This window comes from Coregonus clupeaformis, chromosome 36 (assembly GCF_020615455.1).
Source record: "Coregonus clupeaformis isolate EN_2021a chromosome 36, ASM2061545v1, whole genome shotgun sequence".
Lineage (NCBI taxonomy): Eukaryota > Metazoa > Chordata > Actinopteri > Salmoniformes > Salmonidae > Coregonus > Coregonus clupeaformis.
Genome location: NC_059227.1, coordinates 28,896,721 through 28,910,655, shown reverse-complemented (window position 1 = coordinate 28,910,655; position 13,935 = coordinate 28,896,721). Strand labels below are relative to the sequence as shown.

General features: G+C 43.8%; 1 protein-coding gene across 6 annotated transcripts in view; it reads left to right on the top strand.

Moving 5' to 3' along the window:
* The window catches only part of LOC121552344 (A-kinase anchor protein 7-like), a 49,242-nt gene extending 39,635 nt beyond the window's left edge, over positions 1-9,607 (top strand). For 4 of the 6 annotated variants that reach the window (XM_041865192.2, XM_041865194.2, XM_045211351.1 and 1 more), the window contains 2 exons: positions 7,627-7,662; positions 8,253-9,359. In XM_041865192.2, coding sequence (XP_041721126.1) covers positions 7,627-7,662; positions 8,253-8,470 — 254 coding nt within the window. In that variant the 3' untranslated portion in view covers positions 8,471-9,359. Of the gene's footprint in view, positions 1-7,626; positions 7,663-8,252 lie in introns of all 6 variants that reach the window. The other 2 variants (XM_041865195.2, XM_041865193.2) reach the window with 2 other exon arrangements.
* The last annotated feature ends 4,328 nt before the right edge of the window (positions 9,608-13,935 follow it).

Sequence of the window (13,935 nt, the reverse complement as noted above, 5' to 3'; positions counted from 1 at the left end):
TTAGTTCTTGGTGGCAAAACCCTTGTTGGCAATCATCAGACGTTTCTTGTAGTTGGCCACCAGGTTTGCACACATCTCAGGAGGGATTTTGTCCCACTCCTTTAGCTCCCTCCACAGATTTTCTAGTGGATTAAGGTCTGGAGACTGGCTAGGCCACTCCAGGACCTTAATGTGCTTCTTCTTGAGCCACTCCTTTGTTGCCTTGGCCATGTTTTTTGGGTCATTGTCATGCTGGAATACCCAACCACAACCCATTTTCAATGCCCTGGCTGAGGGAAGGAGGTTCTCACCCAAGATTTGACGGTACATGGCCCCGTCCATCGTCCCTTTGATGCGGTGAAGTTGTCCTATCCCCTTAGCAGAAAAACACCCCCAAAGTATAATGTTTCCACCTCCATGTTTGACGGTGGGGATGGTGTTCTTGGGGTCATAGGCAGTATTCTTCCTCCTCCAAACACGGTGAGTTGAGTTGATGCCAAAAAGCTCAATTTTGGTCTCATCTGACCACAACTCTTTCACCCAGTTCTCCTCTGAATCATTCAGATGTTCATTGGCAAACTTCAGACAGGCCTGTATATGTGCTTTCTTGAGCAGGGGGACCTTGCGGGCGCTGCAGGATTTCAGTCCTTCACGGCGTAGTGTGTTACCAATTGTTTTCTTGGGGACTATGGTCCCAGCTGCCTTGAGATCATTGACAAGATCCTCCCGTGTAGTTCTGGGCTGATTCCTCACCATTCTCATGATCATTGCAACTCCACGAGGTGAGATCTTGCATGGAGCCCCAGGCCGAGGGAGATTGACAGTTATTTTGTGTTTCTTCTTTTTGTGAATAATCGCACCAACTGTTGTCACCTTCTCACCAAGCTGCTTGGCGATGGTCTTGTAGCCCATTCCAGCATTGTGTAAGTTTACAATCTTGTCCCTGACATCCTTGGAGAGCTCTTTGGTCTTGGCCATGGTGGAGAGTTTGGATTTGGATTGATTGCTTCTGTGGACAGGTGTATTTTATACAGGTAACAAACTGAGATTAGGAGCACTCCCTTTAAGAGTGTGCTCCTAATCTCAGCTCGTTACCTGTATAACAGACACCTGGGAGCCAGAAATCTTTCTGATTGAGAGAGGGTCAAATACTTATTTCCCTCATTAAAATGCAAATCAATTTATAACATATTTGACATGCGTTTTTCTGGATTTGTTTGTTGTTCTTCTGTCTCTCACTGTTCAAATAAACCTACCATTAAAATTATAGACTGATCATTTCTTTGTCAGTGGGCAAACGTACAAAATCAGCAGGGGATCAAATACTTTTTTCCCTCACTGTACTTCATTGTTTTATTTCATATTATGAGGCATGTCTTACCTATAGGCTAAATCCTACCACGGAAACGTGGAGGCAATTATTTTATAAAGACTTAGGTGGCGCTTGAGTTTCATGTTTGGGGAAGCTTACAATGTATGCTACCATTTCTACCATTCTGCGTGCCAGTTATGATTTTCATGTGCACATTTTTGTGGATGAGTTTAATTTCAATAATAACGTTTTCGTTTCTCAAAATCATTGTCCTTGTGGTTAATCATATATTTCTGAATTTCAACTAATGCGTGATCACCAGCCTCTGCCGTATGGACACATTGATACACCGTGATCCATTGGCGGCTAAAGAAATGAGTGCATTGTAACTCATAGCCTATAGGCCAATGCAGGAGTAGGCCTATAACTTCCATTGCTCTTTCACACAGAGGATTGGTGATTATCGAGGGGGAGATTGTTGGAAAGATTTTTCAAATGGCTTACTGTGAGGAACTATAGTTTTGATATACACTGAGTGTACAAAACATTAGGCACATAATGCACACATACACAATCCATGTCTCAATTGTCAAAAGGCTTAAATCCTTCTTTAACCTGTCTCCTCCCCTTCATCTACACTAATTGAAGTGGATTTAACAAGTGACATCAATAAGGGATCATAGCGTTCACCTGGATTCACCTGGTCAGTCTATATCATGGCAAGAACGGGTGTTCTTAATGTTTTGTACACTCAGTGTATGTAATGGGAAATTGATTTTTTTTTAAAAATGTAAAGGGCGAACAATTCACACAATGAAACAATAAATTTGCAAGAATTGGCGGGAGACGTTTGAGCCATGCGCGCTGCCCAGATTGCGGGCTTCACATTTGAAACAATCCACAGCTATTTTTTTAAAGAAGCTAATGATCCTCAATTCCTCTGTGGCTAAGTCAGGCTTTCTGGTGAAGTGTTTTGAATGACTGAATTTATTTCTGTATAGACAGGAGTAATTGTATGTATTTTCAGTTGCTTCCCTATTGGACCCACCGCTATGCCATTTCTCTCCTGTTCTATTGGTTTTCATATCAACTGTCTTTCGTAGTCCAGAGCCAAAGGCACAATTTTCATCACTGCGCTGTTTAGAATGGTGTTTTCCCGCTAATTGCATTTTGGCAAATGTTTGAAAATTACATTTTATTGGCTGCTTCATTACATGAGTTGCATGTTCTGTTAAGATGCATTACCATAATCTAAATGTGATTTCTTTAATTCAGAGAACCGTGGGTGGATGCCCTAATGGGTTACTCACCCAATGCATATGGGTCTGATACATTTCTCAAATTGTCGGTAAATTAAAATCTTCCCAGTCACGTTGTCCGGTGCCACATTTTCCTAACGGAAACCCTGACTCACACACCCCTCCCCTCTCTATCACAGAGCGAGCGCAGCGTTCAGCCTCTCGTTCACTCCTTCATTCACTCACTACATCTCAGGCGGTGTGGAAGCTGTGCTGGATTTGACCACTCATCCGTTTGCAGTGGAATACAGTAGGGATTGATAGAGAGGGGAAAAGAAAGAGAGAGAGAGGTGCGGCCATGGGGCAGTTGTGTTGCTTTCCCTTCTCCCGAGCGGAGGAGAAGATCAGTAAGTGTATGTCTGTCTGTCTGTCTTATGGTTTGCATGTGGCTGGGACTCTAAATCAGATCTATAGGAGAAATAAACGGGCTCATCATTAAATTGTGTGTACCTGTGAGTGTGTGTGTCTGTGTTTCTATCGGAGTGTCCATAATTGTGTTTGTAGTGTGTGTGTGTGTGTGTGTGTGTGTGTGTATGTGTGTGTACTTGTATTTGCACTTTAGGTCTTATCTTGGCATTGCGGAGGAGTTTATAGTCCAACGACGTGCACATGCCATAAACGTGCGTGCTCCTGTCTCTGTAACTAGTGTGTAGATGTGGAATTGGGGCTGTCTGTCAAAGTGCCAGTTTCTCTTTCTAAAGCTGCTGTGCGCTAACAGCCTCTCCAACAATGGGCATTGCAGCACTCTTAGCGCTGGCAGCTCCCATGCTGCCAACCAATTCATTTTTCATTTCTCAAGACATTTTTATGAATTGGTCCAAAGGTCTTTCCAGTCTGGCAAAGCTAGGTTAAATTGGGATGTCTTTTTTGATTTGGCAGGATTTTCTGTCTGCATTCTTTCTCTGTCTCCAACTCTATGCAGCCCTTTCTCTCTGAAACACTGCAATCAGAGAGCTTGCCTTGTTCTGAGAACCTGTTTGCCCTACTTCTAGCTAGAGAGAGGGGGAGTGAGAGAGGGGGCTTCTAGCTAGACAGAGGGGGAGTGAGAGAGGGAAAGTAGAGGGATGGTAAAGGGAGAGAGAGTGAGAGGGGTGAATAGGTTTGTTGTAAGAGGTCAGATGCTTGTTGGGTGATGTGACTGTGATGTCGCCACACCTCGTGAGCACAGCTGGATGCGAGAAGCATGTGCTTGTTTGGCCGCTGGCTGTCCGTGTGGATACTGTGAAAGGGTGTCTGTATTTTCCCACAGAAAAAGGGGGCTGTCTTTTGTTCCACCGGCACAAACTGTGAGCCCTGAGCCTCTGACAACCCCGACAGGGCGACATAATGGCTTTGGGATTTTAAAAGGCATCATGGCGGGGAGGAGTTGGGGGTAGGAGGGGATGGGGGAGATGTACCCAGCTAGAGCTGATCGGTATGCCTGGTTTCACACTGCAGTTAGTAGCCACTGGAGGAGAAAAGAGAAAAGCCGGGGGAGTGACTCAGAACACAGACACACAGAAAATCACAGTGCTAGTTGCCTTATTTGTATCTGTGATACAATTCTTGTTTCCGTGTGTTCTACACTGCATCCATATTGGGAGAGAACCCTTGATTGGTTTCTTGCTATGGCCTAATGGCATTATGTTGTCCTGATTTGTTGCTGCCTGTCTGCATTCCTCTCTGTCTTTCTGACTGCTTTAATGCGTCCACTGTGGCCTTGGTGAAGAGGGCACTCCTTTTCTCTCCTGCCATTTGTTTTTTTTACTCCCTCTCATACTGGCTGTCTCTCTTATGACATACATAGCCTTTGCTAACCTCGTTAGGACAGATTGGAGTTGGGACCCAATGACAACCTTGTCATGCCACCAGGTCCCCTGTCGCGTCATTTCCCTCAGATGACCTGGTGGTTTAGGAGGAACTCTCCTCTCAGGATCTCCCTAATGGAGCTGCCGTTTCCTCAGGAAATACCTCTAGGCAGGCTCCACCGCACCGCTCCCCCTCCCAGGGATGGAGAAAAACAACTTACATTTCTGGCATTTCTAATGAAATGTCTGGCCACAAGAGTGGAGGAGAGAGGGCAACGGAGAGACGGGCTGAGAGAGTGGTGTTCGATACCTGCATAGTACAATACTCTCAAACTCATTCTAATGCTATCGCCATGATTACGAGCCTAGGACAGTCTGGGTTTGGGCTTCCCTCCTCTCAGTCCAAATGAAAAGGTGAACCACTTCTCTCTCTGATATGCCCTGCTGGCCAGCTCTTAATCTGTCAGCCTTATCTCTCACACTATTATGGGTGCTGAGGGAGCATTTACTGCTCTCATAATGTTGTGCAGCAGCTAATGGAATAGAGTTTAGCCTCTCAGGCTGCTCAATATTCTGGTTAGATTAGAAGAGAAAAAGTCCGTAGTCTACAGTAGTTCTATGGATGTATCAGTGCATTCGGAAAGTATTCAGACCCCTTCACTTTTTCCACATTTTGTTACGTTACAGCCTTATTCGAAAATGGATTTTTTTTAAATCTCATTAATCTACAGACAATGTTTGCAAATGTATTACAAATGAAAAACTGAAATACCTTATTTGCTTAAGTATTCAGACCCATTGCTATGAGACTTGAAATTGAGGTCAGTTGCATCCTGTTTCCATTGATCATCCTTGAGATGTTTCTACAACTTGATTGGAGTCCACCTGTGGTAAATTCAATTGATTGGACATGATTTGGAAAGGCACGCACCTGTCTATATAAGATCCCACAGTTGACAGTGCATGTCAGAGCAAAAACCAAGCCGTGAGGTCGAAATAATTGTCCATAGAGCTCCGAGACTGTATAGTGTCGAGGCACAGATCTGGGGAACGGTACCAAAACATTTCTGCAGCATTGAAGGTCCCCAAGAACACAGTGGCCTCCATCATTCTTAAATGGAAGAAGTTTGGAACCACCAAGACTCTTACTAGAGCTTGCCGCCCGGGCCAAACTGAGCAATCGGGGTAGAAGGGCCTTGGTCAGGGAGGTGACCAAGAACCCGATGGTCACTCTGACAGAGCTCCAGAGTTCCTCTGTGGAGATGGGATAACTTTCCAGAAGGACAACCATCTCTGCAGCACTCCACCAATCAGGCCTTTATGGTAGAGTGGCCAGACGGAAGCTACTCCTCAGTAAAAGGCACATGACAGCCCGCTTGGAGTTTGCAAAAAGGCACCTAAAGACTCTCAGACCATGAGAAACAAGATTCTCTGGTCTGATGAAACTAAGATTGAACTCTTTGGCCTGAATGCCAAGAGTCACGTCTGGAGGAAACCTGGCACCATCCCTACGGTGAAGCATGGTGGTGGCAGCATCATGCTGTGGGGATGTTCTTCAGCGACAGGGAGACTAGTCAGGATCGAGAGAAAGATGGACGGAGCAAAGTACAGAGAGATCCTTGATGAAAACCTGCTCCAGAGCGCTCAGGACCTCAGACTGGGGGCGAAGGATCACCTTCCAACAGGACAATGATCCTAAGCACACAGCCCAGAAAAAGCAAAAGTGGCTTCAGGATAAGTCTCTGGACTTGAACCCGATCGAACATCTCTGGAGAGACCTGTAAATAGCTGTGCAGCGACGCTCCCCATCCAACCTGACAGAGCTTGAGAGGATCTGCAGAGAAGAATGGGAGAAACTCCCCAAATACAGGTGTGCCAAGCTTGTAGCGTCATACCCAAGAAGACTCAAGACTGTAATCGCTGCCAAAGGTGCTTCAACAAAGTGCTGAGTAAAGAGTCTGAATACTTATGTAAATGTGTTATTTCAGTTTTTATTAACTAAATAAGGGGTCTGAATACTTTCTGAATGTGCTGTATGCATACCTAGAGATAGAATGACTAGTATATAGTTCTATTGATGTATGCATACCTAGAAATAGAATGACTAGGATATAGTTCTATGGATGTATGCATACTTGAACCATGGAAGTCCACAGAACAGAGAGACAGTGTACAATACATATATGCACGACCTATGTATTGTACACTGTCTCTCTGTTCTGTGGACTTCCATGGTTCAACGTGTACTCTCCTGCCTTGATTGAGTTGATATGTTTTTCTTCACACTTCTCATAACTAACTTCTCCTCGTGTCACTAATATAACAGCACACTCTTTATTCTAATCTTCACACTGTAGGTAAAAAAAAAAAAGGTCATTACTTTGCGGTTTAAAGAAAGCGAATTATTTATCCACCTTTGCTGTAAGTATTTAATTAAATGTCTTTGGAGATGGAGACTCATCCCTATGTGACGACCCTCCCACTCTGTCTGCCGAATTCGCTCTATGTTCTTGTTTTCCTTAATAGGATGTCGGTGGGCGGAGCCGGGAGGGTCGTCAGAGAAATGGGAAATGAGAAATGATAAATACACATTTCCCCTGTTCATTGTGGAGACTCTCTCCATGCAGACACACTGTTTGATTTTGGTTGTGGCATTTGTGTGGCTGTATTGTTTGTGGCATTTGTGTGGCTGTATTGTTTGTGGCATTTGTGTGGCTGTATTGTTTGTTTGGTTGTTTGCTTTGGCACCTTTCAACACTCCTCATTATCACATCTATGCACGCATCCACTCACTTACACTACTGATTACTGACTACACACACCATTGTTAATTGTATAAGTTTGCTTTAGTTAATAAATATATTTTGTTATTCCTTATCTCCACGTTGTCTCCCTATTTGTTATGCGCTACGAGCCGGTTCGTGACACTAAGAGAAAAGAATATGCTTAACCTTTCTTAATCTGACAGTGGTCCTCTGTGTACAAGACCATAAAACACCACATAAATCAAATGTGTGAAGTATTATGAGTACTTTGAAGTACTATTTCAAAATGAGTGTTGACATTTCTCAAACTTATCATTCAATGCTGCAATAAAGGTATGTTCTGTCAATCAATCAAAATGTGTATAGCCAATAAAAAATAATAATAGGCTAATTGCCACACAAACTCCTCTGATTGTAAGAATTGGAGTCTGATTTGAGTTGAGGAGTGCTATTCTGTTGCTAAATGGCTATTGTTTGTCTTGCAGATCTTTTTCAGAGTGGGCCTCTGGCTGCTCGGACAAGTACGTGTCTCTCTGTCTCTCAGTGGGCTCTCTGAGGCCCAAAGCACCATTTCATTTAATGCACTGTATTCTCCTTGACTCCCTCCCTTGACATGTTATTGTGTAACTAGCTGACTGACTCACAAACCCTACTGGAGCAACAGCATGAAAGGATGACACCAGTGTTTGTCCTGCTTTAGTCTCAGCTATCTTCTCAGTGCTCTCACTGTCAATACCAAATCCCCTGTCACTCTAATGCACCATCCCAACACGAATACACTCTAACACTGGCAGACTGTCACTGATACAATAGCTAACAAGAGAACATTACTGCAGGTACGAAATATCTCATGCAACTATAGCCACAATAAATTCACAGATTCCCTTAATCACAGATCGCTTAATTGCACAAATGTACTTCCCAGTCTCTTTGTGAATGTGCTTTGATACTGTATGATCTTACCATCACTACTAACTGATCAACTTTGACAGAAGTTGACACTGAGCTGGAATAGAGCAAGGGTAATATAGCCTAGAGCAGCTGTGCATGGTGTGAGTATTAACAGGGTGTGGGAGTGACGCTAGCTGTTGTGGTGTCGTTGGTTGTGTAGGTGTCAAGAGGGGTCCGGAGCCTGACGATGAGGAGCTTGTGAGCCTGAGTAAGAGGCTGGTGGAAGACGCCGTGCTGCTGGCCGTGCAGCAGTTCATGGACGAGACTCCGCACAACGGGGCCGCGTCATCCGACCCGGCGCGGCCCTCAGACAACCTCAACACTAACGCTGTCAACACTACCATCACCACCACCGACACCACTGCCAGCAGCAAGTGACCACAGCCAATTCCCCCAGGCAGCACTGGATCCTAACCAGTCAGGCAGGCAGTCACCCAGACAGCGAACCGGCCCAGTAGCCAATGGGCAGTACTGTTACTGGATCAAGCCCAGTTGAGGTGTTTTACTAGACAAGGAAGAAAGGTTTTGGGGACAAAACTCTTGATTGAGTGTGGAATCCATATGTTGTTTTTTGTGTACCTTAACATCTGGTTGTCACCCGCTGCTCAAGGTAGCCTCCCTCCACACAATCCCTCCTGTCATGTCTATCTGTCCATCTGTCTAGTGTGGACCTTTGTTCATTCTTGTTTTATCAGTGCCCTGGGAGAAAGAATTGGCCTTCTGAAGGAAATTTCTGTTCTGATTAATGTGCTGCGTGGGGTGTGGGTCGTCCCAACGCTTAGAGTGGAGCTGACATGACATGACACGACACACACTACAGACTGATCTTGGTAAGGTGAGGCTATACCTCGGCCCTCCACGAGGTGCAGTCAGTACAAAGACATTCAGTCTTTCTACAAAGCTAAAACAAAACATCACTACAAAATGAACTGCAACTCAAAAACCTGAGACCAGGGAAAATGAGCTGGACTATGCAGCTGGACAATATTCTGTGAACTATGTTTACATGATCCTGTCTCATCTGTGCTGTATGTGGCTAAACCTTGAAGGATAAATGAAGAGTGGGTCCCATGTGCTACCTGTGGTAAAATATGCTTTAAAAAATGTAATTACAAAAAGGTTGACCTACCAGCGATGAGGATCATGTTGGGTTTGTGTTTGTTTGTTTGTCCCCTGTAGGAGAGGCTGGTGATGCAGCAGGCCTGGTTAGGAAGGCCCGGTGCACACAGAACCAGTCTCTATCTCAGAAACTACAGGACATAAAGGAGCTTCTATCCCAGTCGGCTGTCCGAGCTAGCATCCGCCGGGAGATCTCTGGCACACAGAGGAGTCCCTCTGCACCTGACTGACTGACAACACTCCCAGCTCCCACCAGCATGGCGGAGACAGCACCAAGGAACTAGAGATACTGTAGTGGGCTACTGTACTACACACAGTAGATCGATACAGTGCATTCGGAAAGTATTCAGACCCCTTGACTTTTTTCACATTTTGTTACATTACAGCCTTATTCTAAAATGGATTAAATTGTTTTTTTTTACCTCATCAATCTACACACGATACCCCATAATAACAAATCAAAAACAGGTTTTTCAAAATGTGTGCAATTTTATTAAAAAAACAACAACTGAAATATCATATTTACATAAGTATTCAGTACTTTGTTGAAGCACCTTTGGCAGCGATTACTGCCTCGAGTATTCTTGGGTATTACGCTACATGCTTGGCACACCTGTATTTGGGGAGTTTCTCCCATTCTTCTCTGCAGATCCTCTCAAGCTCTGTCAGGTTGGATGGGGAGCGTCGCTGCACAGCTATTTTTAGGTCTCTCCAGAGATGTTCGATCTGGTTCAAGTCTGGGCTCTGGCTGGGCCACTCAAGGACATTCAGAGACTTGTCCCGAAGCCACTCCTGCGTTGTCTTGGAGCGCTCTGGAGCAGGTTTTTATGAAGGATCTCTCTGTACTTTGCTCCGTTCATCTTTCCCTCGATCCTGACTAGTCTACCAGTCCCTGCCGCTGAAAAACATCCCCACAGCATGATGCTGCCACCACCATGCTTCACCGTAGGGATGGTGCCAGGTTTCCTCCAGACGTGACGCTTGGTATTCAGGCCAAAGAGTTCAATCTTGGTTTCACCAGACCAGAGAATCTTGTTTCTCATGGTCTGAGAGTCCTTTAGGTGCCTTTTGGCAAACTCCAAGCGGGCTGTCATGTGTCTTTTACTGAGGAGTGGCTTCCGTCTGGCCACTCTACCATAAAGGCCTGATTGGTGGAGTGCTGCAGAGATGGCTGTCCTTCTGGAAGGATTATCCCATCTCCACAGAGGAACTCTGGACCTCTGTCAGAGTGACCATCGGGTTCTTGGTCACCTCTTTGACCAAGGCCCTTCTCCCTTGATTGCTCAGTTTGGTCGGGCGGCCAGCTCTAGGAAGAGTCTTGGTGGTTCCAAACTTCTTCCATTTAAGAATGATCTATCATTCTGTTATGACCACTGTGTTCTGTGATCAGCCACTGTGTTCTTGGGGACCTTCAATGCTGCAGACATTGTTTTATACCCTTCCCCAGATCAATGCCTCGACACAATCCTGTCTCTGCGCTCTACGAAAAATTCCTCGACTTCAGGGCTTGGTTTTTGCTCTGACATGCACTGTCAACTGTGGGACCTTATATAGACAGGTGTGTGCCTTTCCAAATCATGTCCAATCAATTGAATTTACCACAGGTGGACTCCAATGCTCGGTGCTGGTGCCCCCTGTATATTCACATTTACATTTTAGTCATTTAGCAGACGCTATATAGCTTCGTTGTTGTTATTTTATTGTTTGTTTGGTGAATATTTTCTGAACTATTTCTTGAACTGCATTGTTGGTTAAGGGCTTGTAAGTAAGCATATCACGGTAAGGTCTACACTTGTTGTATTCGGCGCGTGTGACAAATATAATTTGATTTGATTTTGAATCAAGTTGTAGAAACATCTCAAGGATGATCAATGGAAACAGGATGCACCTGAGCTCAATTTTTGAGTCTCATAGCAAAGGGTCTGAATACTTATGTAAATAAGGTATTTCTGTTTTTTATATTTAATACATTTGCAAAAAAATCAACCTGTTTTGTCTTTTGTCATTATGGGGTATTCTGTGTAGATTGATGAGGAAAAAACATTATTTTATCAATTTTAGAATAAGGCTGTAACGTAACAAAATGTGGAAAAGGGAAAGGGTCTGAATACTTTCCGAATGCACTGTACAACAGTACAAACACAACAGGAAGTACATAGTGGAAGTTTTTCTGTATGATTCATTTTACATATTTTAAAAGAATGTGTTTAATTTTGAAAAGAGTAGAAAGAAACTAGTAGGCAAAAAAAAAGCACAAATTATTAATTTCAGTTTTTTTGTGTTTTTTTGGGGGAGTTTTTTATACATACTTTTAGCAAAGGATATGCTTAAAATACCACTTCCAAAGTGGCCTTAATAAAGACTGGGGCTAATCATTTTGAGGCTTGTTTTTGTTTATCTTTTACATAATTTCACCAGAACCTTAATATATGCTTTGTGTCACAGATGTGTCATGGGATGCTACAACATTGTCTGCTGCCTTGCTCATGGTCTCCACAGTCGAGATGTTGTTCTGTATAACAGGTCTGCTGGATGTCAACTACAGTTTGTGTATCATGTCTAGCCACAAAGAACCATAACAAATCAGGATATGAAGATTGATTTAACAGTTTGTTTCCTATGTTGTTCAGTGAGTCTGAAGCCATGGGGATGTGGGTTTTAGATGAAGATTTGTTTTTATTTAACCAGGAAAAGACTTGAGGTTAGAAACCACTTTCTCGAGGGGGACCTGGAATCTATGGTGTCTATCTTGGGCGATGGGAAAGTTAAAGGCAAAGATCTCTCCCTCTTAGGTGCTGTGATGAAGAGCCTTGTAATGCACACTGCACCCTCATATTGGGATTTCCTCACAACAGATGGGTCATTGACTTCTTCCTGTATTTTAAAAGCATCTGCCTCAAGCTGCGTTCTTCAGTTTTTTTACTGATATACTTATATTTTTGGCCTTCGCCCTCAAAGCTCCCTTTCGCCTCAGCTCTGGCACCATCTGCCAAAGCAGGGGGAAAAGACAAAGGAGTGCACAGAGTGAGCGGAGCAGGATTGGCAGGCTGTGGGCTGAAACTATACTTTTATGAATCTTTGGTGCTGCCTGCTCCGATCGATACACACTCCCTGCCAGAGCCACTACACTCTTCATAAAAAAGGTGCTATCTAGTGCCTAAAAGGGTTCTTCGGCTATCCCCATAGGAGAACCCTTTGAAGAACCCTATTTGGTTCCAGGTAGAAACCTTTTGGGTTCCATGTAGAACCCTTTCCACAGAGGGTTTTACATGGAACCAAAAAGGGTTCTACCTGGAACCAAAAAGGGTTCTCCTATGGGGACAGCCGAAGAACCATTTGGGACCCCTTTTTCTACGAGTGTAGTCTTCAGATCAGTCTTTATCGTCATAAACTCCCCTTTACTCAATAGCTCTCAGTATGATATGACCACTGCATTGAAGCCACTGGGTCATTCTTGAATTGTTGTTGGCATTTGCGTCCCTTGGCTTTGCAATCATAAAAAAAACCCAACAAAGACAGTTACACATCATACATGTTTTTGTTTATTTTACACTGTTTATCAATGATAAAACATAATGCAAGTCCTTTATACCGCAAAACTATGTTTATGCATTGTTTAAAGTACTTAGGGTAAGCAAATTGTCTTGTCCCACTCCCAGTAATGATGTGTATAGTTGTAGTGACATGTTTTGGGGATTTAGAGATATCTATCTATTATTTTGAATTCTAGAAAGTGAACAAAAGTATTTAAGATGTTGTATAGATCAATAAAAACAAAAGGCTATTAAAATATATATTTTTTGCTAGTATAATGTCTGTCCCTCAGTTTTATGTAATTGGTGTTACCATCTTGAATATCACTCACTACAACGATTCCCTCCAGTGGAAAACTGTGTCGGGGGAGGGGTCTATATTAAATAAAATTATTAGCTAATCACACCCTTTTAGTGTGTGTAATAAATTCTATTGATAATTTTGTGTCTACAGTGCATTCGGAAAGTATTCAGACCCCTTGACGTTTTCCACATTTGTTACGTTACAGCCTTATTCTAAAATGGATTTAATAGTTTTTTCCCCTCATCAATCTACGCACAATACCCCATAATAACAAAGCAAAAACAGGTTTTTAGAAATGTTTGCACATAATTATTCAGACCGTTAACTCAGTACTTTGTTGAAGCACCTTTGGCAGCGATTACAGCCTCGACTCTTCTTGGATGTGACGCTACAAGCTTGGCACACCTGTATTTGGGGAGTTTCTCCCATTCTTCTTTGCAGATCCTTTCAAGCTTTGTCAGGTTGGATGGGGAGCGTCGCTGCACAGCTATTTTCAAGTCCGGGCTCTGGCTCGGCCACTCAAGGACATTCAGAGACTTGTCCCGTAGGCACTCCTGCGTTGTCTTGGCTGTGTGCTTAGGGTCGTTGTCCTGTTGTAAGGTGAACCTTCACCCCAGTCTGAGGTCCTGAGCACTCTGGAGCAGGTTTTCATCAATGATCTCTCTGTACTTTGCTCCGGTGCCAGGTTTCCTCCAGACGTGATGCTTGGCATTCAGGCCAAGAGTTCAATCTTGGTTTCATCAGACGATAGCATCTTGTTTCTCATGGTCTGAGTCCTTTTAGGTGCCTTTTGGAAAACTCGAAGCGGGCTGTCATGTGTCTTTTACTGAGGAGTGGCTTCCGTCTGGCCACTCTACCATAAAGGCCTGATTGGTGGAGTGCTGCAG